Source organism: Chionomys nivalis, chromosome 4 (genome assembly GCF_950005125.1).
Source record: "Chionomys nivalis chromosome 4, mChiNiv1.1, whole genome shotgun sequence".
Taxonomy (NCBI): domain Eukaryota; kingdom Metazoa; phylum Chordata; class Mammalia; order Rodentia; family Cricetidae; genus Chionomys; species Chionomys nivalis.
In genome coordinates, this window is record NC_080089.1 from 86,363,062 (window position 1) to 86,390,261 (window position 27,200).

Genomic DNA, 27,200 nt, shown 5'->3' on the forward strand with positions numbered 1-27,200 from the left:
TTTTTAAAATTTACAAAATTATTTATGTATGTTTGTCGCATACACATGATGCCGTGCCATGGCACATATGTGAAAGTCAGAGGACAACACAGTTCTCTCTTCCACCATATGGGTCCCAGAGCAGTAAATCAGGTTGCCAGGCTTGGTGGGTGAGCACCTTCTTTTATCCTGAGTCATTTCATCAGCCCATAAAATTGAGAATTGTATTTTCCTGCGCAGTAAACATCAGTGTAGCAAGTGATGAAAATGACACACATTTTCCTCCTCTGGAGGTCATGCTTCCTGGGCGTGGATGGTAAGGCTCTGTCATGCTGATGACTATAGCTATTTTTAGAATATGTTTATATTTTAAATTTTAATTATTAAGTCAAACTCTCAGAAATAGAGCACAAAAATTTTAAATGTTTGTTCAAAAAGTCAATAACAAAAGTATTTGACCACCAGGTGGTAGTGGTGTACACCTTGAATCCTAGCACTCAGGAGGCAGAGGCGGGTGTATCTCTGAGTTCGAGGCCAGCCTGGTCTACAGAGTGAGTTCCAGAATTATTACTCAGAATAATCTGATTTTATGTTCTGTGTTCCTGAACTAGGATTAGTTTCTGAAAATATCTATGGAAAATCCAGTAAGAGAAACAAGGAGCACTGGCCTTCACTGCTCCTCAGTTAACTAGTCTCTCCTCACCCTTTCCCCCCTTCCTGAGCTTTCCTTGACGTTCCTGTTCGTCAGTCCCAAAATGTGCAAGACTCCGTACTCCTTTATACTGAACGCCCCACCTGCTCAACAAAGTCTGCTGTCAGTGCTGTTCAGTTCTCAATTACAATCCACACCTGAGACAGCCAAAGGAGAAAAGACAGCAAAATATGAAGACATTTGGTAAAGTTGTGTTTGGTCATAGTTCATCCAATTCTACTTTGCCATTAACAAACAAAGGGGGAAGGAGGAGGGTGGGAGGAAAGATGTGGGAAAGGGAAAATACGATCAAAATATATTGCATGAAAAAAATTATTAAAAAATGTTTAGCATGAAAAGAAAAAATGGGGAAAGGGGATGCTGTTCAAACTTGTATAATACAAGGTGGAGAGATAGCTCAGTACAGCTGAGCTTATCAAGCTCGGAGCCACATGGTAGAAAGAAAACCAATGTTCAGAAGAGACCTCTATATGTGTGCCACCCACTCATATAAAATTAATATAGTAAATAAGTTGGCATAATACTTAATACAGTGGCAAATGCATTAATAATAGCTAGCTAAGCACGATGGCTAATGATGACAGCAACAAAACCCGTAAAAAGAGGGATCAGAGAAACGGCTTGGTGGCTAAGAGCATTGGCCGCTCTTTCAGAGGATCCAGGTTTGGTTCCCAGCACTCACAGGGTGGTTCACCACAACCTGTAGTTCCAGTTCTAGACCTCCAGAAACCAGGCACATACATACATACAGCCAAACTCTCACACATAAGATAAAAATAAATCTTAAAAAACAAAACAGCAGATGCAAGGCAGCTCCTCTGAGAGACAGACGCCATGCTCTCCTCTCCAGAGCAGATGCGATGAAGCTCCGACCCAGGATGGACGTAGGCTAGAATCTTCCCGGTAAGCGCTCCTTGGGGTGCTACATACATGAACAGAAATGGGCCAAGCAGTGTTTAAAAGAATAGAGTTTGTGTGTCGTTATTTTGGGGCATAAGCTAGCCAGGCAACCATGAGCCGGGCTGTGGGAAGAGGCCCACAGCCCCCACTACAGATGGCCCCCAACGTGTGGACGACTATATCCACAGAAAGCCTGAGAAAGCTTGGGAAAGAATAGAGTAAAGCATGTTTTCTTGGTAGCAACAATTTCTCGGGTCTGCTCTGCTTGCTAGAGGCAAGCAAGTGCTCTCATCTAAGAGAGGCTTCCTGACTCAGCTTCAGCTGTGAAACCGTGCAGCTCATTTAAGAGGTCCTGCCACAAAATACTTAAAACAGTGTTGGTGAAAAGCTGAAGGCATGCTTTTCGGTTTTCAGCAGTAGCAGGAAAAAAGTTGTGCTGTTTTAAAATGCCGGCTTTCTGGGCCGTCCTGCCAGGGCAAACTCTGACTGTTTGAGGCAGGAGGGCCGACTACAGAGAGAGGACTTGATTGTTGTCTGTGGACGTAATGCTGCAGTTTGCTTGTTGGCAAAGACCTTGAAACGCCACAGAGTTGTGGTGATAAACATGGCTACAGCCGGTACCTCAGCCATGAGGCTGGAAAGCTAAGGAATGGCTGGATCCAGCCGTCAAAGCCACGGCTTTCATCCTACTGATATTGCTTGGTAAATTAAAGACTCATGTGGTCAGAAAAAGAGAGATATACAGTAAAGAGAGATTCAAAGACAAAGAAAACTTTAAATGATTTACAGTGTGTTTAAAAATATATACAGGCTGAAAATTAAAGTTCTTAAAAGTAAAATAAGGAAGAAAGAGAGTAATTGGGTGTGGTAGTACACACCTTTAATCCCAACACTTGGGAGGCAGAGGGAAATTTACCTCTGTGACTTCAAGGTGTGGTAGCACACACCTTTAATCCCATGCCTGGAAGGCAGAGACAGAAGGATCTCTGAGAGTTCAAGGACAGTCTGGTCTACAGAGTTATTCCAGGACAAATATATACAGAGAATATAAAGCAAAAGTAAAAATAAACAAAATAGAGTTAAAATAAAGCTGCACAAAGATGGAAAATACACAAAGAATCTTGATACTGTATGCTATTATGCTCTCTTTGAATTGTTTGAATGCTGAGGAAGGAGCAACAGATGCTAAAAGATATTTGTTTATAAATGCTGCTGAACTAATCCAAGATAGATATTTTCAAAATACCTTGACTTCAGAATTTGGACCTAAGGATATGATACTTTGGAAAAGAGTTTCTTCTTTTGTTTTCACAGAGGATGAGACTCTTTGGATTGCTTCTATTTCAATATGGTATGATGGACCACGTCCTCCTGAAGGGTTGCTGTGAACACCCTTAAAAAATTGCTTCGCTCAACTGCCAACTGAGATGAACCTAGCAGACAGGTTATCCCATAAAAGACCCGAATAACAACGCCCCCATTCAGCAGGAAGCAGTTTGGAGAGAAAGAACTGCGCCCATGTTCCCATATATTGTTTATAAATGTTCTTTTACATTTAAAGGGGGAGATGATATAGATGTGAATAATTTGCATTGATATGAATCTTGGTTTACTGATATTAATTTGAGGTCAATTTTATTATATGTATATGTATTTCTGATATTGATTAAGGTATTGTGATTGTGTAGTTTACTTAAAAATGTAATGTATATAGGTTGTTAATGGATAATTATCAATAATAGTCAAGTTTGTAGTCATGTTAGATTTTCTAGATGTGCATGCATATATTTCAGATAGGCATTCATCATATCTTTCAAAGGCTAGAGAATATGGTATTTTAAATGTTTTAATAACTTAGGGTTTTTCATGACAATGAGACACGTCTGCTCCTGGCAGCACCAATCTACTTCAAGAGGAAGATGGGCATCGAAGAGGCTCCTTATGGAGTTTGATAGCCATTTGGGCAAGAAACTGCTCTTGCCTGGACTGTTGCATAAACTGGACACAAAGAACCTGCAGAGAGAGGACTGCTGAACTTGCCTAAAGGTGAGATGATCTTTCGGGGTTCCTGATTCATGAAGGAGTCTGCGAGACATTCTGCAGGACACAGCAGATAGTGACTGAACTGCCTTTGAAATTTCCTGCTTCATGGAAACGTCTCTGGATACTATGGGCCTAAAGGCTGAAGATTGATACCCCAATGGTGCAGAGGAACTTTGGGTGACTGTACAGGCAGCGAGATGTCTCTGTCATTTCTAGAGTTTTTAAAATTGCTTACTTTTTGTTTGCTTAGGTAATATTGTATTCTTCTGGAGTCTTTGATGGAGTTGAATAATAGATAGATAGTTATAGTTATAGTTTTCCTTAGTTATGATAAAGATAAAATAGATGTAAATATTGTAACTGTAATTCTTACTTGATAACTGTTTTGCTATATGTAATTTCGCTATGTTAGAGCCTTTCCTTTTTGTTTAAACAGAAAAAGGGGAAATGATGGAGGAAGGTCATTGGCTAATAAAGAAACTGCCTTGGCCCATCTGATAGGGCAGAATTTAGATAGGTGGAGTAAACAGAACAGAATGCTGGGAGGAAGAGGAAGTGAGCTCAGATGCAAGGCAGCTCCTCTGAGAGACAGACGCCATGCTCTCCTCTCCAGAGCAGATGCGATGAAGCTCCGACCCAGGATGGACGTAGGCTAGAATCTTCCCGGTAAGCGCTCCTTGGGGTGCTACATACATGAACAGAAATGGGCCAAGCAGTGTTTAAAAGAAAAAAAAAAAAAAAACAGCAAAAGAATATTACATAAGCTTCCTTGGGCTCTGAGTCTTGAATCAAGAACCACTCAGTGTTGGCTGAACAAATCAGCCAACTGATAGCACGTAACCTAGGAAACACTACCCTTTCACCTCATTTGTGCTCTGGACACTTACCTGTAATCTCATTCAACAGTTACAAATAGCAACAAGTTTGCACTCAGTAAAGACAGATACAGAGCATCTTAGGAACTCAAGAAATCTTACCTGCTCGTCTATCATTTCTTTCAACATCGATACAAAACACAGGTATTCTCTCTTTTTTCTCCTTCCTTTCAGAGGAGGGATCCTCAAAAAAGTCTACATATGGAATACTAATTTTCCACGCAGCAAGGTTTCGAGGAGTGTTAGGTGTGCTCACAGCTTCTACTGGAGAATCATCCTCCATTACCACAATACCTTCTTCAATCTGGAAAAAAAGATCGGTGAACTTAATGTTTCTAATACGTTCATTTTCTTAACTTAGAAAACTGGATATACAGAATTTTCTGAGAAAGTCAAGACAAAAAGTTAAGCTTTTTTATTTGTTTTTGTTTTTGAAGACAGGGTTTCTCTATGTTAACAGTCTTGGCTGTTCTGGAACTCACTCTGAAATCCAGGCTGGCCTCAAATTCAGAGATCCACCTGCCTCTGCCTTCCAAGTGCTGGAATCAAAGATGTGCACCACCACCCGGGAAAAAGTTAAACTTAACAGGTGACTAGCATCAACTCCATGTTTCATGATACCAATATAGATCAAAGTATAAAAGAAAATAGAGAAGAGACATTTTACATTATGGACAACATAAAAGATTAAATATAAAAAGTTCAACCTTGATGCTTAATAAAAATTAATATACTCCTATCTTCCATTTCAGAGTACAAAATTTAATAAATGGCATCAAGCCATTGATATAGGTGACACAGAGAAGATGGATCTGTGATACATGCCTGATGTATGTCAGCATAATCTGTATGTAACTGGGCAACATATTTCTACAATGAACCATAAACACTTGTGAATAAGTAACTCCACTCCTGAAAATGTTCTTACGAAAGTATTTACTTCAACTCAATATATTCACAGCAACAAAAAGAATGTACAATTCAAATGCAGATCTAAAAAGGATCTACTTCTACAGAATTAGATTGTTGTTTGTTTTGAGATTGGGCTTTTCTGTGTAGAGAGACCCTCCTGTCCTGGAACTGGCATGTAGACAAGAATGACCTTGAACTCACATAGATGCACCTGACTCTGTCTCCTAAGTGCTGGGATTAAAGATAAGTGCTACCATACCTTGTATATTTAGATTTCTTACCTCTTTGCTTCTAAAGTCATAAATATCTATTATTTCATTTAATATCTAAAAACAAAATAATTCCTTTTAAAAACATCATCGATAGGGGCTGTAGAGATGGCTCAGCGGTTAAGAACATTGACTGTTCTTCCAGAGGTCCTGAGTTCAATTCCCAGCAACCACAGGGTGGCTCACAACCATCTGTAATGAGATCTGGTGCCCTCTTCTGGGGTGCAGGTATGCACACAAGCAGAACACTGTATACATAATAAATAAATAAATATTTTAAAAAAAAAGATCATCGATAAGCATAGTTCTTTTAAATCCTTCTGAGTCTATGGTCACCTACACATCTCTTAGTCATGTTAATGTTTACCTTATTTATGTGTTTGCTTTTTGAAACAGGTAGCTTGCTACACAGCCCAGGTTGGCTTTGAACTGAGCATCCTCCTGCTTCACTTTCATAAACACTGATATTACTGGTAGATACCACCACATTCCAGGCAAAATGTCAACAAAGTAAACTAAGTAATTTCCATTTTGTTTTATTTTCTTTCTTTCTTTCTCTATTTATTTATTTATTATTACAACATTTTGTCTCAATGTATGCCCACACGCCAGAGCAGGGCGCCAGATCTCAGTACAGATGGTTGTGAGCCACCATGTGGTTGCTGGGAATTGAACTCAGGACCTCTGAAAGAGCAGCCAGTGCTCTTAACCTCTGAGCCATCTCTCCAGCCCTTGTTTTATTTTCAAAAAGATTCCCTCTAAGAAGAGTGTGGGGAATAAGAAAGAAGAAGATAAAAGACTAGCTGAGGTGCTCTACTTAAGAAAGAGTAATGTTTCCTATGTTTAGCTTTCCTATATGTGCTTAACTGTCAACTTATTAATGGGCATATTAGATTCCAGAAATTTATTTGTAAATTAGTTCTGAACTTGGAAAGAAGCATATTTTCAGATAGTTCCAATTGTTTTGAAGTGAGACAAGGTCTCACTCAGCTCTGGCTAGTCTTGAACACATGATTCTACTGACTCAGACAGTCATAATCCCATATGCCAGGTTTTCATCCCTGAGCCAGTTACCACAATGTCTCTTGTATCCACAGAGCTAAAAGCCCTGATACTGTGCTATACAGTGTGCAAGCGCTGACTATACTCCAAGCATCGTTCTTAAGTACTTCAGGCAGATTGCCTGTTTAACTCTACTAATTATACCCCATGTACAACAGATATGACGGTCCTGATTTCAAATCACAATAAAATTGGATTTTAGCAAGTAGGTACCACTGCCAAATATCATTTCAACTTTTCAAATTACACGCCAGGGAGATTAGCAATGAAAACAATTTTCAAGGTCCTAACTAGGACAGTATTACATGTGGCCTGTGATAAGATCAGCAGTACAACCTGTTCAGTGTCTTCTAAACTCTAAGTGGCATCATCCTTAGCACCTGTGTTGGCTTCAGAAGTAATACTATGACTATGCCTACTAACAATGACTTCAACATAACTAATGGAGAGCACAGTGAATGCTTCCAAAATTAAAAATGGGAATTATCAGGAGTTAGATCTATCAATTACCTTGATCTGATCATTATTCATTGCATATATGGATTATATTTACATATTTATTTATTATATCCTATATCATAAATAAGTAAAATCGCCATGTATTAATTAAATAATATATTCAAAATAGTAACAGTGACAGTAGTAAGGTCACAACATGAGAAAATGCTAAGTTCTGTTGGTAGCTCAGGTAAAGGCTAATACACATCAGGCGAATTGTAAAGGTAAAGTTTTCTGTATAAAGAACAGAAGGAAAGGCCCATCATGCAGGACTGCACGTGCAAAAGTCAGAAAGGTACAACAGCATGGCAAGCAAAATACACACAAACAAGTCTCGGATGAGGCCTGAGAACTGACATGTATAAGTGCCACAGTCTAAACAATGGGAAATTAAGGCTTCTAATAACGCAAACACTCCTGAAGCATATGGGTGGAAAGAGATAACATCAGGACTGAAGTGGAAGCCCAGTGAAGAGATGATAAGGGGCTAGGAAGATGACTCATTCCATAAAGTGCCTGTCTTGCCAACAAAAAAGACCTGAGTTAAATCCCCAGGACAGAAAGAAAGCTGTGAGTTGGGTGTAGAAGCGTATGCTCTTAACCCCAGGAGATGAGGCAATACCAGCCTGGCTTTATACAGTGCACCACACCAGCCAGGGCTACACTTAAACAGACCCTGACTTATTTATCTACTTGTTTGTTTTTGGTTTTGTTTTGAGGCAGGCTCTCACTATGTAGCTCTGGCTGTTCTGGGACTTACTATATAGACTCAAACTCAGAAATCTGCCTGCCTCTGCCTTGCAAATACTGGGATTAAAGGTATATACCACTATTTCCAGGTAATAGATCCTGTTTAAAAAAACAAAAAATAAAAAACAGTAGTATACAAACAATAGTGCAGGCTTATAGTCCGCACACTAGGGAGGCAAACATTGGCAGATCCTTGGGTCTCAATGGAATACTCCAAGCCAGTGAGAGACTCGATCTCAATAAATAAATAAATAAATAAATAAATAAATAAATAAATAAATAAATAAGCGCATGGTGACCTGAGCTCAATTCTCAAGCCTTACACTGTGGAAAAAGAGAACCGACTCCTCCCAAGTTGTCCTCTCAATTTCACATGTACCACACACACACTCTCTCTCTCAGAAAAGAAAAATAAAAGAGGTGCACTTGCCAGATGAACAGCACTTTACTTCATCCTCTGGTGTACACATACATGCACCTGCACACATACAAGCATACCCACACAAGCACATATCAAAGGTCGTGAACTGACTACTGGAAATTCCTGGGCTTATTTTCTTTAATAATCAATAACTCGGGTCTAAGAAAAGAATTTCAATGGGATAAGTACAATGAAACTACAAAACTAGTGAAAGGATAAACATTAATATATAAAGTCTAAAGGAAGAAAATAAAGAATAGGGAAAATAAGTTACCATACCTCACACTTAATGCTATATTGAAGCACAAAATTGTAGAAATATCAAATTGAATTTTTTTAATTGAACAATTTCCACTTACAAAGTCATCGTCACCTTCAGCCAGACCATAATTGGGCAGCACAGCTCCCTCCATTGTAGTACTCTTGAATACTCCTTTAATTTTGCTACCTATTCTGCTGATTCCAAATGATTCTCCTCTTTTCTGTGTGCTTCTAAATATTAAACAAAAATGTATCAGGTACATAGAAAATTATTGGAATCTACTGTACTATACACAATAGCAAAAAAAAAGTAAACTAGCTTTGAAATAGCAAATTAAAGGAAAATTAACAATGTTTGAAGTTTTCAGCCTCAGAATAAGTTTCAGCATCCAGGAGCCAAAATTGTCAGAACATATTAACTCTTTGTATGAATAAATGAGACAAAATTTACTAACAAACATTTGAAATGTAGCTAATGCTAACTTCAAAACATTAACTGAACTAAAAGTTTTGAGAGAATGACAGCCCCCTACTGGTATATAGTTCTCATTGCCACAAGAATTTTGTCAAAACATACACATGTATGGATCTGTCAAACAATTTTTTAAAAACTGTACATCCATTTAGAATAGTGATTCTCAACTCTAGGTCGTGACCCCTTTGGGATTGCATATCAGAGGTTTACATTATGATTCATAGCAGTAGCAAAATTACAGTTATGAAGTAGCAACAAAATATTTTTATGGATGGGGTCACCACATGAGAACTGTATTAAAGGGTCGCAGCATGAGGAAGGTTGAGAACCACTGATTTAGAAGAACTGAATCACTAAAATAAGAATGCAACACAAAAATATAAAACTATGATCTTCCCATTACATTTTTTAAACAAAACTTGATGAAAAATAATTCACCTCTATGACAAATGCTCAAGTAAATTCAGTTTTATAATCTATTTTTTTTTTTTTTTTTTTTTTTTTGGTTTTTCGAGACAGGGTTTCTCTGTGGTTTTGGAGCCTGTCCTGGAACTAGCTCTTGTAGACCAGGCTGGTCTCGAACTCACAGAGATCCGCCTGCCTCTGCCTCCCGAGTGCTGGGATTAAAGGCGTGCGCCACCACCGCCCGGCAGGAATCAGTTTTATAATCTTATATTCCAAAAGGAATCAGGTATAAAACAAATGTAGTTAACTTCAAAGTAATACAAACAAAAGATGCCAGAGAGAAAGGTTAGCAATGATGGAAGAATAAAAGCAGGCATTGCTCTAAGAAAGCAGCTCGCTCTGCCATAAACATTAAATACTAGTTCTACAATTTTTTTCAAAAGTGAATTTCCAAAAGCAGAAATTGCTAGAAAGAAAAAAGGAGAGAAAGTCTAAAAGCATCAGGAAATGATCTACTGGGGCCAGATGTTCTAGGTCTCGGTAAACCAAACTCTAACTTTATCCAACCTAAAACTTGCGGACTACCACCAGAGACCCCACTACAGTGACCAGTGTAAAATCTGACCACTTGTTTAGACTACTTAGCTCAACGGAAGCTATTACTCCTATAGGCAAAACTGAAATAATTCAACAATTAGAGATATAAAACAATACTGATCAAATTTCAAACATACCAGGTTTTATTAAAATATTAAAATTACAAAATTTCTAGAGCCTAGACAGGCTGTTCCAGGATTTAGAGATTAAAAACAAAGCAGGTTTTGAACTATGACGTATTTTTAAGTCTCATTTGTGACTATGCCTATACTCATAGAAACGTCATTATATTTACCTGGGGCAAGAAAATAAAAAATAAAATCCACAATTCTTTAAACACAAATAATTATAAAAATTGTTCCGTAGAATGAGTAACCCTCCTTATCCCCAAAAGGAGTCAACAACTTTGAAAAATAAAATACTGGTAAATAATAATAAAACTATCTTAATAGTATTAGGATATTTTATTTCATAATTATATGTTATTTTGAAAATATTTCTAGAATCAAAGTAGAGATCCACTTTAAAAACTTATTCTAAATAATTTATATAAGAACAGGGGCAGCACAGTGATTCTTATTTTTCCTTTTTAGTTGCACCTAGGTTTCTTGGGGTAAACTTTCTAGATTAAAACAGACAATTTATACTGGGAAAAAAAAAAATCACATGCTCAAGACTTACCGGAAATCATCCAAACTTAGGCTACCTCTGCAATATCAGATATGTGAGATTATATGAGGAGGAGAGAGAGAAAGCCCAGATATTAAATAGGTTTCACTTTAGAATATAACATCAAATTTAAAAAGCTTAAAAGTCATACAAGTGGATAGCCTTCACCTTTGCAAGAGGAAGAAATCCTATAAATCACACCATACAGGGAAGAAAGACTAGTACATGGCTGTGTATATGCAATCTAGATTACTAGCGTTCTTGAAAACAGTATGTCAGCAAATAATTCAGCATTTTCTTCTCCTTATGTGTACCATTTGATACAGCAGAAACTATGTAAAGACTAAGCTAACAAACAGCAGCTCAGGTTTTTCAATACAGAATTGTGTCCATGTTAGATGTACTCATATGTGCTTCTTAACGTATTTTTGGCTTGAAGTAAAAATGAGTGTTTTTCCAGGGATGGTGTCTCGTGCCTATTCCTATAATCCTAGCACTGTGCAAGCCTGAGGCTACCCTAGACTATACAGGGATGGTGTCTCGTGCCTATGCCTATAATCCTAGCACTGTGCAAGCCTGAGGCTACCCTAGACTATACAGGGATGGTGTCTCGTGTCTATGCCTATAATCCTAGCACTGTGCAAGTCTGAGGCTAACCTAGACTATACAGTGAGCTCCTATTTCATACAAACAACAAAATGTATGGGGGCTAAGGATGTCAGCAGTAATATTGCTGCCTAGTATGATGCCCTGGATTCGATCCCAAACAAATAAACAAAAATCCACAACTTTTTAAAGAATACTTTAAGTTATAAAGTAAGCAAAACATTCCTCAAGAGTTATGCTTTGAACATACAATAAAGTAGGTCAGAATTAGCTATATGCACTAAAATTTCACTTTTAAACTACAAGAAACAAACCAAAAAAAAGGAGACTATTTTATATCCTCTAAGTCATTTAACAGCAAATTATCAAGGTTACTCTAAATTTTTAGCTAAAGAATGCTAGCAAATTCTTCTACTGATTCTATTTAGATAAATGAATCCTGAAGTATCAGAGAAGCAGAGTTCTCTTAAGTGTGACAGTCAACATTAAACTCAGATATAAAAAAACATATTTTACTTTTTTAGTATTAAAAAATTAATTAACAATGTTTACTGGAAATAATTAAACTTAAATCCAATATTGCTATCATGTTAAGAAAACCACTGACATGGCCATAGTCTGTTTGTCTAGAAAACCAGCTTTATAAGCACATACTTACTCTGTGCCATCAGGGTGCTGAGATAGTATTATCACTAAAAGGCTGACTGTAGATTTATTAGTGATAGATAGTGTATGTGTGCGAATGTCCGTGTGTGCGTGCATGTGTGTGCATGTGTGTGTGTGTGTATGTGTGTGTGTGTGTGTGTTAAGGCAGGGTCTCACAGAACTCATGGCAGCCCCTCTGCCTCTGCTGGAAGAACATACTTAAAATGGTATCTGTACTTCCGTCCTGCCTTTCTTTTTTATATTTTAAAACTAGAAAGAGGTGTGCTAAAGATAATGGGTGCTCATAAAAGCCAAAGAAAACTTCCACCACTAAAGCTGAAACCTTTGACTTACATATCTCTAGCAGGTTGACTTCATTCAGACAAACAGTTGATAAAGACTATAATGCTATCACAGAATGATCAGTGACAGCAAGTCAAAACAAGTACACACCACAGTTAAATATGCCTACCTGTTGAATTTGGAATTACGTGTTGGCGATTCTGCACCTCTTAAAAGTTGCCTGAAATACTTCAAAACAATAAATACAAATTAGGATTAACTAAACCAGTATTTGACATTGAAATATACTACTTTATCTTACTTCATCTTGTTTTGGGTTTTTTGGGTTTTTTTTAACTTATTTTGCTGCTTAACCTAAAGCTATCAGAGCCACTATGAAGTATATAAAGTCCTGTGTTGAAAGCCTAACTTACCTCATCACTGTGGCAGAACATAGGGGTAAACACATTCTCCAAGAGGGAAAGAACATGCTCATATGCTTCAAAAAGACATCTCATGGTTTGCAGTTTCACAACATCTATGTATGGGCCTTCAGCAACTGTTTAAAAACAATCGATTGTACAAATTATTTCTGAATAACAGAAATAAAACACAGTCATTTAAAATTCATTATGTGAAACAAACATACAAATTATGTTTTATAGAAACACCACCACAAGAAATCTTACTAGAATGAGAACTGAGAATAACCTACCTCTAGTTCTGACAAACATTAGTTACATGAGTCTTTTGTTTTATGGAGTTTTTAAATGACAAGATCTTACTGGCAGCCAGAATGTACTGGAACTTGTACAGGCTGTCCTTGAAACTGTGGTCTTCCTGCCTCCTTCTCCAAGTTCTAGGATTACAGATATGCAAGTCCGTCCGTGCCTGCCTCAGTTATGCAAATATCACACACTCCGCTTCCTCAAAGCTTTCATCTTGTTAGTAAAATAAGCATGTAAAAAAAATTCTTTAAACTAAGAAAATTAACAAAAGATCTCTAAGTATTTGAAGAAAATGGCAACTTAAGCTGCCCATGTAGCTTCCACAGCTGGTAGAATAAGTAAAGAATACAGAAAGCAATCAAGAGTGCATATTGCTCTTGCAAAGGACTGTAGTTCAGTTCCCAGAACCTTGTTGGGCAGCTCACAAACACCTGTAACTCTAGCGCAAGCGGGAACTGAAACCTCTGCCTTCCAAGCACACCTATGCTCATGTGTGGGTGTGTGTGTGCACATGCTTGAAAGTAATAAAGTACCAGGTGTGGTGACCCAGGCTTTTAATCCCAGCACCAGGGAAGCAGAGGCAGACAAATCACTGAGTTTGAGGCCAGCTTGGTCTGTAAAGTGAATTCCAGGATAGCCAGGGCTACATAATGAGAGAACCTCCCCACAAATAAGTTATGTCTAAATCTTTTTTAAAAATAGAAAAAAAAATATGAAGAAAACTTGGAAACTGGAAAGATGTAGAATATCCATTCTCTTTGTCATCTTTGACTTACTTCTCTGAATCTCTTCTACAATGAAGGGATCAAATCTGATTTTGTCAATACTTTCATCCAAGCAGTATGTTTTATAAATCTTCTGCAATTCCTCATGTAGAGAGAGCATTTCATCATTTGATAACTCTGGTCGCAAAATTCTATCATTAAATTCCTCTAACAAATCAAAGAAAGATTATGGAAAAAATTACTTTAATATAAACACTATCATGAAACTTCATATTCTTATTCTAACTAAAAGCAACAAATACAATCGAATTAATTATTTTAAGCTTTTAAAAAACACTTGAGAGTAGAAAACTCAGATGAAAGACAAAGTCAACAAGATTTTTATCTTAATAGAAAATATATAAATGTATAAATATCAATATAAATTTGCAACAACAAAATAGTATATTTGTAAATTTTTCTGTAAACAACAGATTGGATCAGTTCTTATACCAAAGGTCTTTCACTATTTTAAAATCCAGTGACTCACTACATAATAATGAAAATACAGCTTGTTGTGGAATAATCTTTTTGTACACTGTGAAGATGTGTCCTTGCCAAGGTGCCTTCTGATTGGTTTAATAAAGAGCTAAAGGGCCAATAGCTACTATGCAGGAAGAGGTTAGACAGAGCTTCCAGGCAGAGAGAGAAGAAAAGGAGATGATAAATCAAGGCATGGGAAAGATACCACAAAACACAGAGAAGAAACAGAAGGTGCAAGATGGAAGAGACATAAAAAAAACAAGGCAAAACATAGATTAATATAAATGGAGTAATCTAAGTTATAAGAGCTATGAGACAAGCCGAAGCTATAGGCTGAGCTTTCAAAACTGTTATTTGTAAGGTAGTGGTCCAAAGAAAACTCCGTCTACATATTGTATCCAACATGGGCGCTCAAATATCCAAACACAGGGCCTAAAAAAGCTTTTAAAAAATTCTGGACCAGGGGCCAGATGTAGCTCCCGACTCCTGCAGGCTCTCAGGCAGGTTAGTGCTCGGAACCAGTGTGGCTACCAGCTGCTGCCTACAGACTGGAGCCAGCTGCCAGCACTACCCATCAGCACCGTGTGCTACGTTGAGCTGTGCAGTGTCTCACATGGTCAGAAAACACTGCAAGTGCTTAGTAGCCAGATCCAGACACAGAAAACTTTTAAAAAGGTATAATACGTTTTAAAATGTGCTTAGTGAAGAAAGAAAACAGGTATAGACAGTCATAGAAAAAAAGTTTAAAAATAATAGTATTTAAAGAGAAAGTGAAGTAATATTTTTTTTTAAAAAAAAAAAAGCCACTTAAAGATGAGAACTACAAAGGACATCTGGATCATGTAGGGGGCTTTATTTACTTTGAATTTTCTGAATGCTAATGAACAGCGAACAACAGCTCCTGAGAGACACTGGCTCATGGAAAGAACTGCTAAATTAAACCAGCCTAGATACTTTAGGGATATCTTGGCTTCAAAATGGAAGTCAGACAATGAGTTCTGTTTGGGGAGAGGCTGCACTTTTGTTTCCACAGGAAATGAAAAGCTATGGATTCTTTCAAAGTTAATTATGATCAACCAAGGGAGACCTCCTGAGGATTTCGGCTAGACATGAGGAACATAAAACAAAAAATCATCTTTGGATGACTTGGGTACAACACACAGTCCATACTTGTGTTAACGTAGATTTGTATGTTACCTTTGAAAGTTTGTGTATTTTCGGAACAAGGGAACCAATGAAAATGGGTGGTCCCAGTGATCCAACCTTTCAGAAAGCCTCTGTTTCAGTTTCCTCAAAGTTCTACATCCAGAACAGCTTCAAGGCTGCTGAGTGAGATGGTTCAGCCTCACAGACTATTCCAGCCAGGACTGCAGATAAGTCTTGCACGTTTCCATTCACAGAGACTGGTCAACACATGTAATGGCCAGTTTTCCCAGGACTTAACCACTATCTCAATTTCCTCAGGTTCCCTAAAGGATGCTGTTGTTCACAGACAACGGGAAGCAGTCTAGAGAACACAACACCCATATTCCCAAGAGGCAGGATGGGAGGTTTTTAGTTGTTCCATGGGTTATGGATGCTGGTCATCTTGTAGGGGGGTTAATTACAAATTGTTACTGCTCAAGATCAGGGAGAAAGCTAAACAAAGAAGATTAGATCCATGGGTCTTTTTCTGAAGGGAAAAAGAGGGATATAGTATAGAATGATGGGAGAAAAGGGTGGATTGTTGAGTCTATTTTTGAACAAGTACTAGTCTCAAATTTTTTACATTGATATAGATTTTTATATACTGATACAAAGTTAAGGTTATTTTTGTATACTGTATATATGTTTAAGCTATTGTACCTATGCAGCTCATTTAAAAATCTAATGTAAAGTTCTAGTCCTTGAAAGCTATTTAGGATAATAAAGAAAGACAGGTAAATAGTCATCTATAACAATCAAACAGACAGCTGTTTCTGCCATTTCTATAGTTTTGGAAGTTGTTTGGCTCTGTACTTCCTGTTTACTCAATCCTTCTCAGGTCTCTGATAGATTGAAAACTAGACAGTTACAGTTGCAGTTTTCCTTATTAACAAATTAAAAAAGGAAACTCACAAAAAATTGTAAAGTGTACAAGGTTGAGAGATGTAATGATATTTCATTTGTATTTTAATAAATAAAGCTTGCCTGAAGATTAGAGAGTAAAACAGCCACCCTGGTCAGCCTTACAAACCAGGCAGTGGTGACACACACCTTTAATTCCAGCACTAGAGAAAATTACAAGACAGAAAGAGACAGCTCTCACACACAGTCTCATTCTGTGGATTCCTGGAGGCAGGATCACCATTTCAGACTGAGGTAGAATTAAGAGCCAGTGGCTGGCTGTTTTGCTTTTCTGACCTTCAGGTTGAACACTAATATCTATCTCTGAGTTTTTATTAATGGTGCTACAGAAAGGCATAAAAGCTTAAACTGTTTACCAAAAAAAAAAAAATGTTTTGAGGTCTAAAAAGATAGTTTTGGGTTGGAAATACAAGTTAGGATAGAAAATGAATTAGGTACAAAACTTTGGACTCCCCAGGATAAGATAAATAATGTAGTATTTTCTCAGAATTTGCCAAATGCAAATAGATTGGACATTGTAAAAATAATTGTTACCTGATAATTGTTCCTATTGCAATTACTTTTACTATGTTAGAGTTAAACCTTTCCCTTTTTATTTAGACAATACCTGGTAATTGTTCTTATTGTATATAAATTTATTTATTTATTTATTTATTTATTTATTTTTTTTTTTTTTGGTTTTTCGAGACAGGGTTTCTCTGTGGTTTTGGAGCCTGTCCTGGAACTAGCTCTTGTAGACCAGGCTGGTCTCGAACTCACAGAGATCCGCCTGCCTCTGCCTCCCGAGTGCTGGGATTAAAGGCGTGCGCCACCACCGCCCGGCTGTATATAAATTTATTGTGTTAGAATTAATACCTTTCTTTTTATTTTATTTAAACAATTTTGGTGAATAATCTTTTGGTACACTGTGAAGATGTATCTTTGCCAAGGCATCTTCTGATTGGTTTAATAAAGAGCTGAATGACCAATAGCCAGGCAGGAAGAGATTAAGTGGACTTCCAGGCAGAGAGAGAAGAAAAGGAGATAAATTGAGGTGCAGGAGAGATGCCATAGGACATGGAGAAGAAACAGAAAAGAAAGAAAGATGCTTCAAAGAAAAGTTAAAAAGCCATGAGGCAAATGTAGATTAATATAAATGGGCTAATTTAAATTATGAGAGGTAGTGGGACAAGTCTCAACTATAGGCTGAGCTTTCATAAATAATAATAAGTCTCTGTGTCATTTTTTGTGAGGTGGCGGCCCCAAGAAAAATCCATCTATGACAGCTCATAAAGTTTCTCACAAATCCAATGACCTGTGATATTACAGTTTGATATTCTGAACAAAATGGAGACAAAGTGGTACTGGTTTGGACTGTTAGTGAGATATTTCACACAGTATCGTTATGTTAGATTTTAATAATTCTTTTCTGCTACCAGGATTTGACTGCAGCCAAAGATAAAATCATGCCCCACCTGAGAGAAACTCAGTCACTTTTAGAATATCTAGCAGACAAAATTTTGCCTGGGGACATCAGATCTGCTCTAAATAACCAAAGCATTAACAAGTATAAAAAAGATACTAGTGAGATGCAAATGAAGCCTCACCAACAGTCAGACAAAACTGCAGGACATGTACAGCTCCCTCCTGTTTCAGAAAGTTCATAAATCGAAATAAAAGATCTTGTTGTTCTCTGATTTGCTTCAATTCTAACTTCAGCACCTTGTCACAATATGAGAAGAAGAGTAAGTTAAAGATACACAGATGTATTTTAAAACTGTTATCTTAAAAACATTAGTGCTGAAAATACTCACAGATGGTTTTTTATTTCTAGGTTCTGCAAATTTCTGCAAGAATGGAACCAAAGCAGAAGCTGGTTCAGTCGCTTTTTCAGGCTTTGAAGAAACAGAATTATCAGCTCAGTAAAATTCACACTCGAGTTGGTATACACAGTCAAAATTTAATGCACTTACAAGTGTTGTAATATGTTCAATACTCACAGGACTGTCATCTATGAAGATGATAAGCAAATGATTGACAGTATCCTAATGAAAAGCAATAAACACAAGTCAAAATAATTCCACTGTCATGCTCTGCCAAGAATTCTCAAAACTTTCACATTATCAAGCTCACTACAAAAATGAACAGCATAAGTGACAGACTAAAGTTTTGCACATGTGTATTGTAGAGGGACTCCGAAGAACTACAATCAGAGGTTCTTAACTCCCAAAGCATGAGCAAAGGGCAATTCTCTTCGCCATTTAAATTAAACCTGTTCCTTCAAAAATCCAACTGAGCCAAAGTCAGAATTGTCAAAATATTCATTCATCAATGGATAAATGAGTAAAATGTGACACAGACATTTAATGGATTATTGAAAAGAAAAGGAATTCTAAAACATGGTATGTAATTACCAAAAACTCAAGTGGGAATAAGGAATTATTGTTTGTGGTTGTTGAATTTATAGGGTTTTGGTATTAAGACCAAAGTTTTGGAAGGTGATGATGATGGATGCTCAAATAAGCACACATTTCATAACACTGTACTATACACATAAAATAGTTTTTAAAAAGTAACTCAAGTATATTTTATAATTAAAATAAAAATTTTTTCATCTTACTGGATCAGCTAGGAAATCCAAAGAAGGAAGAAACACAGAACCAGATAGAATCTCTCTTATAAGTAATGTCAGGGATCTGGAAATAGAAATAATAATTCTGTATTTAGTGATTGTCATTAGTTCCTCATCTTTCAAACACCTCTGAACTAACTAAAGATCCTATTAAAGTGAAATTATGGGGCTGGACACGGTGGGCCATGCCTTTCATCCCAGCACTGGAGAAGCAGAGGCAATTAGATCAAAGTAGCGTGGTCTACATAGTGACTTCCAGGCTAGTTACAGGGCTACAGCATAAAACCCTGCCTCAAACAAAATTACAGGGCTGAGAATGTAGTTCAGAGGAAGGGAGCTTCTCTTACAGGATTCCTAAGGTTCCTCCCCTACCCACCCATCCAACCAACCAAAACCATCAGATTAAAATTCAATAGGATAAGGACAGATCATCAGATTCTGCATTTTCAGCAAGTGCCAGGTGACACTTAAGGTGCAGAATCACAAACTTGCGCTTAGGTTCTTAGCTTGCTAAAAGTGACTAATGTCTAAAAGAAAGAAAGACTAAGGAGACATCAGAACACTGTTCCTTCTACAATCTTTAGTATATTTATAAATTCATGTTTGCAGGCTAGAGATGTAGTTGAGAGACTGACTAACATATATAAGGTTCTGGATTTAATCTCTAACAAACACACCAAAAAATTGTTTATGAGCAGTATGTTCAATAGTACATTCCCTAGGACTGAGAATATTTGAATTAGTAATACAAATTAGACTACAAATTTCTTTAAGATGGCGGAGCTTGGATGCTCCATGATGCCCAGAATGGATTTTCAAGTTTGTACTCCTCTCCTGCTTCAGGCACCTACAGTGCTGGGATTACAGGGCACATTCAGCTAAAGACAGCTTAGTCAAAATATTACAATATTCTACCAACGTGTACTTATACATCATTTAATAAATAATTCTTTTCAAGAATATCACAGAGCTGCGCATGGTGGCACATACCTACAATCCTAACACTGGGAGGCAAAGCGGGTAGGGAACACTACATAGTGTGGTTCTGTATCAATAAATAAAAGAGATACAAAAGGGGTGGAGTAGAATAAAAGGAAAGGAAGGAACAAAAGAATAAGTCACAATTTTTCCCTCTAAGAACTATCAGAAAGCACTTGGGAGGAAAAGGCAGGTGATCTCTGTGAGTTCAAGGCCAGTCTGGTATACAGAGCAAGTTCCAGGTCAGCCATGGCTACACAGAGAACCCGTTTCAAAAAAAAAAAATCAGGGTAAGGGAAATGAGGTAACTTATGGAAAAATCTACATATACTTTTACCAGAAGAAGAGAGAACAGAGGAGAGAGCACCTAGTTATTCTTTCCAGTTGGACCCAGTTAAAACCCAAACTTAGCTGCAGAATCTGCTCAAAGTGCTTCTGACTGTAAGAATCATAGTATATACATCTTTTATTTATTTTTTAATTAATTTATTTATTATGTATACAGTAGTCTGTTTGTGTGTATGCCTGCATGGCAGAAGAGGGCACCAGACCTCATTACAGATGGTTGTGAGCCACCATGTGGCTGCTGGGAATTGAACTCAAGGACCTTGGGAAGAGCAGGAATGCTCTTAACCGCTGAGCATCTCTCCAGCCTGTGTACACATCTTTCAAAAGGAACACCAAGAAAATAAAGCAGGAGGATTTCAAATAAAATAAATTTTACTCATACTTATCTTTGATTTCTTTTTTTTTTTTTTTGGATTTTTCGAGACAGGGTTTCTCTGTAGCTTTTGGGGCCTGTCCTGGAACTAGCTCTTGTAGACCAGGCTGGCCTCAAACTCACAGAGATCCGCCTGCCTCTGCCTCCCGAGTGCTGGGATTAAAGGCGTGCGCCACCACCGCCCGGCCTTATCTTTGATTTCTAAAATCAGTTTTTAAACAAATTCTAAGGCCATATAATATACTTTAAATACTCAGCACCTAAATTGGCATTTTAAAATCTAACAAATTATTCTCAAGTGAAAAACTATTCATAAGTCTTATAATAAAACATAGTAATATACATATAACGTGTTATATGTATATACTTATATATATATATTGCTATACGTACACAAATACTACTATGGTATTTTCTAGTACATTTATACCTGCAATCTGTTGCTTTAGGAGGCAAAATATAAGGAAAAAGTAATTCAGTAAGTTTCCTTAAATACTGTAATTCATCTCTTCGACTTCTCAAAGCCACATGAAGCTCTGGACCATATTCTTCTAATGCAGCTTGTTGCAAATACTCCGAGTTTTTTACTGCAAATAACAATAAAAACTATTGAATGAGTTAGGATATATTAAATTACTTCATTTCTATTACCATACAGAACATCTAACCTCATTCCTCTCCTAGCACTTGCTCTCTGAGTAGAAAGGGGAAATTTTTCAGAAATAGAACATAAAGGGAAAATTACTCCTTTGCTGTGAAATTACTTACTGTGGTGTTTGGAACAAGAATGCCCCCAATAGGCTCACAGTTTTGAATGCTTGGTCATTAGGGAATGGCTACTTGACAGGGGTTAGGACCTGTGGCCTTGTTTGGAGTAGGTGTGGCCCTGTTGGAGGAAGTAGGGGTGGGCCTTGGCGGTCCAGAAGCTAAAGCCAGGCCCAGTGTCTCTCTTTTCTCCATGCTGTCTATGTGCCACCACACGTCTTGCCTTGACAACAATGGAACTGTAAGCTGGCCCCAATTAAATGCTTTCCTTTATAAGAATTGCAGTGATCCTGGTGACTCTTCACAGCAACAGAACACTAACTAAAACACGTACTTTGCAATAAGTTCATTTTCTGAGTCTATTTCCCTGAGCAAATAAGAATTTAAACTCATGATTTCTACACAATATACTAGCAATGACTTAAGTGGGAGAAAAGTATAAACAATGTGTTCTAGTATGCATGAGCATTTGATGGAGGAAGGTCATTTGTCAATAAACAAACTGCCTTGGCCCATTTGATAGGCCATCCCTTAGGTGGGTGGAGTAGACAGAATAGAATGCTGGGAGGAAGAGGAAGTGAGCTCAGATGGAGGGCAGCTCCTCTAAGAGACAGACACCATGCTTTCCTCTCCAGAGCAGAAGCGATGAAGCAAGCCGCCAGGTCAGACATGCTGAATCTTTCCTGGTAAGACTGATGCTACACAGATTATTAGAGATGGGTTGATCGGGATATGAGAATTAGCCAGTAAGGGCTAGAGCTAATGGGCCAAGCAGTGTTTAAAAGAATACAGTTTGTGTGTCGTTATTTTGGGGCATAAGCTAGCCAGGCAGCCATGAGCCGGGCTGTGGGAAGAGGCCCGCAGCTCCTCACTACAAGCATTTAATTATCAACTATCTTATTCATTTTCTATGACAAGGAAAATTACCAAATTCAAAATTCTTTGTTGTTCTTATATCAATATCACCAAGACAGTCACTAAGAATATGGGAGAAAATGGCTTCTTCGGGAAGTTTTGCACTTTTAGCCTGATCACAAAAGGTGTAATTGAATAGCCAAAAAAAAAAAAAAAAAAATGAGTTATTACACCTTTGAAAGAACAAAGGAACCTTAACTACATATTGCTAATTAAGAAATCAGTCCAAAAGAGCTGTGTGATTCAAGTCTATGACACTATGGAAAAGTCAAGCCTATTGGTATTTTTCCTACTTTTCCTCTGACAGTAAGTCAAGTGGTCTTTACAAAACTGCTACAAAGATGCTGCCTCTTGTATATTCTTGCCAGTGTCAAGACAAAGGTTTGGATGTATTTTTTTAGTCAGGCATGGTGTATCCACAGTGCATGGAAAGTAAAGCAAGAGAATCACAAGTCAACAGCCTTGGTTACAGCCTGAGCTATAGGAAACCTTGCCTCAAAATAAACCAACTAAATAAATAAATTAGTAGCTTATATAGATGTAACTTGTTAATTTTAAGAAGGTTTTAAAATTAAAATTATTTTTACTTATGTGCCTGGAGCCCAAAGAGGCCAGAAGAGGGCACTGGGTACCCTGGGACTGAAGTGACAGATGGTCAAGTGCCACCATGTGAGTGCTGGGACTGAACTTGATTTCTCTGGAAGAGCAGCCAATGTTCTTAACCTCTGAGCCATCTCTCCCAGTAAATTAAAAAAAAAAAATTATTTTTATTATTTTTGTTTTCGTTTGAGACAGGGTTTCTCTGTGTTAAGAGCTTTGACTGTTCCGGAACTGGCTTTGTAGACCAAGTTGGCCTTGAACTCACAGCGATTCACCTGCCTCTGACTCCTAAGTGCTGGGATTAAAAACATGTACTACCACACCTGGCTATTCTTATTTTTTATTTATTTATTTATCTTTTTTTTTGATTTTCGAGACAGGGTTTCTCTGTAGCTTTTGGTTCCTGTCCTGGAACTAGCTCTTGTAGACCAGGCTGGCCTCGAACTCAGAGATCCGCCTGCCTCTGCCTCCCGAGTGCTGGGATTAAAGGCGTGCGCCACCACCGCCTGGCCTGGCTATTATTTTTTAATTATATGCATATATATGTGTTTGTGTGTGACTGTGTACACATGAGTGTAGGTGCCTGCAGAGTCCAGAAGAGGACTTTGGAGTCCCTGGAAACTAGATTACAGTTGGTAAGCCACCTGACATGGGTACTGAGAACTTAACTCGGGTCCTCTACAAAAAAGACATGTGCTCTTAATTACTCAGCCACTTCTCTAGTCCAAAGTTAAATTTTTTGTTGTTGTTTTGAGACAGTATCCCATCATGTAGCCTTGGCTGCCAATGCAGACCAGACTGGCCTCAAACTCAAACAGACTATCGCTGCCGCTACTTTCTGGGTGCTGGAACTAAAAGTGTTCACTACCACACTCAGCTCCCAAGGCTAAACTTCTTACCTGATGTAAAAAAGACTAGATGCTAAACTAACAGTTTTACCTAATTTAATCTCAAATCTAATTGCAGCACAATTTCGCAAAATGTGAACTAGTTCTATTAACTGAGATTATGAGGGATGAAAAACAATGGCTCCATATTCAAATGAGGTCACACTTAAAGCTGTTTCTCCACTGCAGGATTACTCATTGCTTTTGCTTACAGGGAATTTTTAGTAGGGAAATACAAATAGCAATACCAAAAAATATGACCACAGTATCTGTTTCTACACAGTCTCCTATGCAGAACGGTATTCTACTCTACACAATGCATTTCAGAAAGCACTGAGGAAGAGTACCAAATAGAGAGAATATCAGTCTCACACAGCATCAAGTACAAGCACAGAACAGACAAAGGAAACATTTTTAGCTAGATTTTAGAGCAAGAAAATGCCAAGATCCTGAATGGAGGGGGGAGGGCCTTGGATTTCGACAGGGCAGGGTACCCTGCCCTCTCTTAGGACTGGAGGGGGAGTGGGAGTGTCAGTGGGGGAGCGGGAAGGAAATGGAAATTTCTAATGGTATTATTTATAAAGCAATAAAAATTTTTTTTAAATATTTATTTATTATGTATACAATATTCTGTGTATATGCCTGCAGGCCAGAAGAGGGCACCAGACTCCGTTACAGATGGTTGTGAGCCACCATGTGGTTGCTGGGAATTGAACCTTTGGAAGAGCAGGCAATGCTCTTAACCTCTGAGCCATCTCTCCAGCCCAGCAATAAAAATTTTTAAAAAGTACTTTAATAAAAGCCAAGATTTCCCTCATTCAATCAGAAAACACTAACTTAACACAAGCTTGTGTAAATTACATCAGCAAAGGGCCTACTGGTGCTAGTGATTTTAGAGCAAGAAAATGCCAAGATTTCCTTCATTCAATCAGAAAACACTAACTTAACACAAGCTTGTGTAAATTACATCATCAAAAGGCCTACTGGTGCCAGAGTAGAGTTGCTTTAAAAGGAGAAGCAGGGAATTAACAGAAGAACTGTGATATGGAGAAACAAACGTAATACTTAATACATGGTGGTGATATGTAGGATGAACTAGAAGAGTCTGAAATCACAGAACCATAAAAGAGATATAAACAATAAGAGCAGACCATCATTCGAAGAAAAACTGAATTTTTTAATGCCATTCTTAAAGTATCTATGAAGATCATTAAAACGGGTGTCAGTACTCACATTTATTTTTTAAGATTTATTATTTATTTATTATGTACACAATGTTCTGCTTGCACACCAGAAGAGGGCACCAAATCTCATTATGGATGGCTGTAAGTCACCACGTGGTTGCTGGGAATTGAACTCAGGACCTCTGGAAAAGCAGCCAGTGCTCCCAGCCTCTGAACCATCTCTCCAGCCCCAGTACTCATATAGTTTTAAGTGAAAGCTAACGTATGAACAAAATTACTCAACTACCATAGAACTGTATTACCTTTCTGTCTTGCTTTAACAATCACTTCTATATGTTTCATTGCCGCTTTTAAAAGTTTCTTGGTTATAATAGATGGAATATCCACCTAGAAAATTAACAAAAATAAAGTGTAAAAAATAATTATTAAGTTGAAATGGCAAGAACACTTTATTTACAATAGTAGAACAAAGCTGAAGAGTAAAATGCGGTATAATTAATAGGAGATTATACATTTCAAAACTGCTCTCACCACAAAAAAAAAAAAAAAAGAAAAAAGTTAAGTATCTGAGATTGTGGACATGTTAACTAGCTTGTCTTACTTATTCCAAACTGTACTGATGTACCAAAACATCCTTTGTATCACAAAATACACATATTTTAAACTATTTAAAGTAAACATTTAAACACTAGGAGGCACAAGATTTGAGTGGACATTTCTTCAAAGAAGAGATGCAACAGTAGATAAGCAACTGGAAGGCTACCCAGCATCCCTGGCACCAGGGACACGCAAACCAGTCACAAAGCATCATTCACCCACCCCAGCCAGATAAGCAGAAGCCATGATAAAGAGGGTGTAATGGGCATGCCAGTTATCCTAGCAGGGACAGGCTAAAACCTACAAGTCAAAGGCCAATTGGAATATCTAAGGAGAACCTGCCTCAAAAGAGAGTGAGGATAACCAATTCTGACAAGGAAGTAAAAGGAGCATGTTCACACACAGGCAGGGCAATGCAAATACTGCAGCCACTTTGGAAACCAATATATGAAACATAGAGCTACTATCTCACCGAGTAATTAATTATACTCTTAAACACAGACTCAAGACAAATGATAATATAACTACTAAGATAAATTTTCATGATTTTAAGTTGAAAATAACCCAATATCCATCAACTGAAAATGATGAATAAATTATGGTATATTCAGCCATCAAAAACTTAATTGCAGATATATGTTACAATATGACAATATAAATGAATCTAGAAAACATTATGCCCAGAAAATGAAATCAGCCACCAAAGCCATGTATCAAATGATTCCACTGACATAATATGTCCACAGATAGAAAGACAGGGAGCAAAATGATTGCTGGCTAGATGAGCAGACTGAAGATTTTGGTGAACATATTCATGATTAAAACAAAGTTAATAGATATTAATCATGCTGTTATGAAAAATAGTTCTGTGGCAACTGTTTCATAATAGACTAAGTGTGGAAAACTGTTAATTTAAAAAAAAAAAAGATGATTGGGCTGAGGAGGAGGTTCAGTAAGTAAAATTTTTGCTACATGACCAGAGGACCTGAATTCAGATTTCTCATACCCACACAGAAACTAGTTGGCACTGCATGTGCCTGTAAGGCCAGTGTGGGGGGTGGGGGATAGGGGGCAGGAAATCCCCGGGGTTTGTTGGCCAGCCAGCCTAGCCAAAAATGGTGGAGCCTCTTGTTTCCACATGTACACACACACACACACACACACTTGCAGAGGGAGGAAAGTAGAGAGGTAGAGAGATCAGATGGTTGATGATACATCATTTTAAATAAGTTCTTCAGATGAGCTAATTAATAATCATTAGCTAGTAGAACTGATGTGTTAGGCTTGAACTAGCCTTGTGGATTCTGAAACAGCAGCACCTTGCACTTGGAGTATAGAATTTATATGCACATGCAAAATCATGTATGTTCTTTTTTTCCCCTCTTTTTTTTTTTCACTTTGTTTTGAAACATGGTCTTATTATATAGCCCAAGATGGCCTCGCAGTCCTCCTGCCTCAGCCTCTGTAGTGCTGGAATTATAGACGTACACTAATCACTGC

At 37.6% G+C, this 27,200-nt stretch overlaps 1 protein-coding gene across 6 annotated transcripts in view; it reads right to left on the reverse strand.

Moving 5' to 3' along the window:
- Snx14 (sorting nexin 14) overlaps positions 1 to 27,200 on the reverse strand; it is a 74,527-nt gene that overhangs the window by 14,062 nt on the left and 33,265 nt on the right. For 3 of the 6 annotated variants that reach the window (XM_057766610.1, XM_057766607.1, XM_057766606.1), the window contains exons 7-18: positions 25,406 to 25,490; positions 21,183 to 21,339; positions 19,042 to 19,117; positions 18,422 to 18,466; positions 18,236 to 18,316; positions 18,029 to 18,143; positions 13,866 to 14,021; positions 12,796 to 12,920; positions 12,552 to 12,610; positions 10,841 to 10,867; positions 8,781 to 8,913; positions 4,612 to 4,813 (exon numbers count right to left, since the gene is read on the reverse strand). In XM_057766610.1, the coding sequence (XP_057622593.1) occupies positions 4,612 to 4,813; positions 8,781 to 8,913; positions 10,841 to 10,867; positions 12,552 to 12,610; positions 12,796 to 12,920; positions 13,866 to 14,021; positions 18,029 to 18,143; positions 18,236 to 18,316; positions 18,422 to 18,466; positions 19,042 to 19,117; positions 21,183 to 21,339; positions 25,406 to 25,490 (1,261 nt within the window). The remainder of the gene's footprint in view (positions 1 to 4,611; positions 4,814 to 8,780; positions 8,914 to 10,840; positions 10,868 to 12,551; positions 12,611 to 12,795; positions 12,921 to 13,865; positions 14,022 to 18,028; positions 18,144 to 18,235; positions 18,317 to 18,421; positions 18,467 to 19,041; positions 19,118 to 21,182; positions 21,340 to 25,405; positions 25,491 to 27,200) is intronic. The other 3 variants (XM_057766609.1, XM_057766611.1, XM_057766608.1) reach the window with 1 other exon arrangement.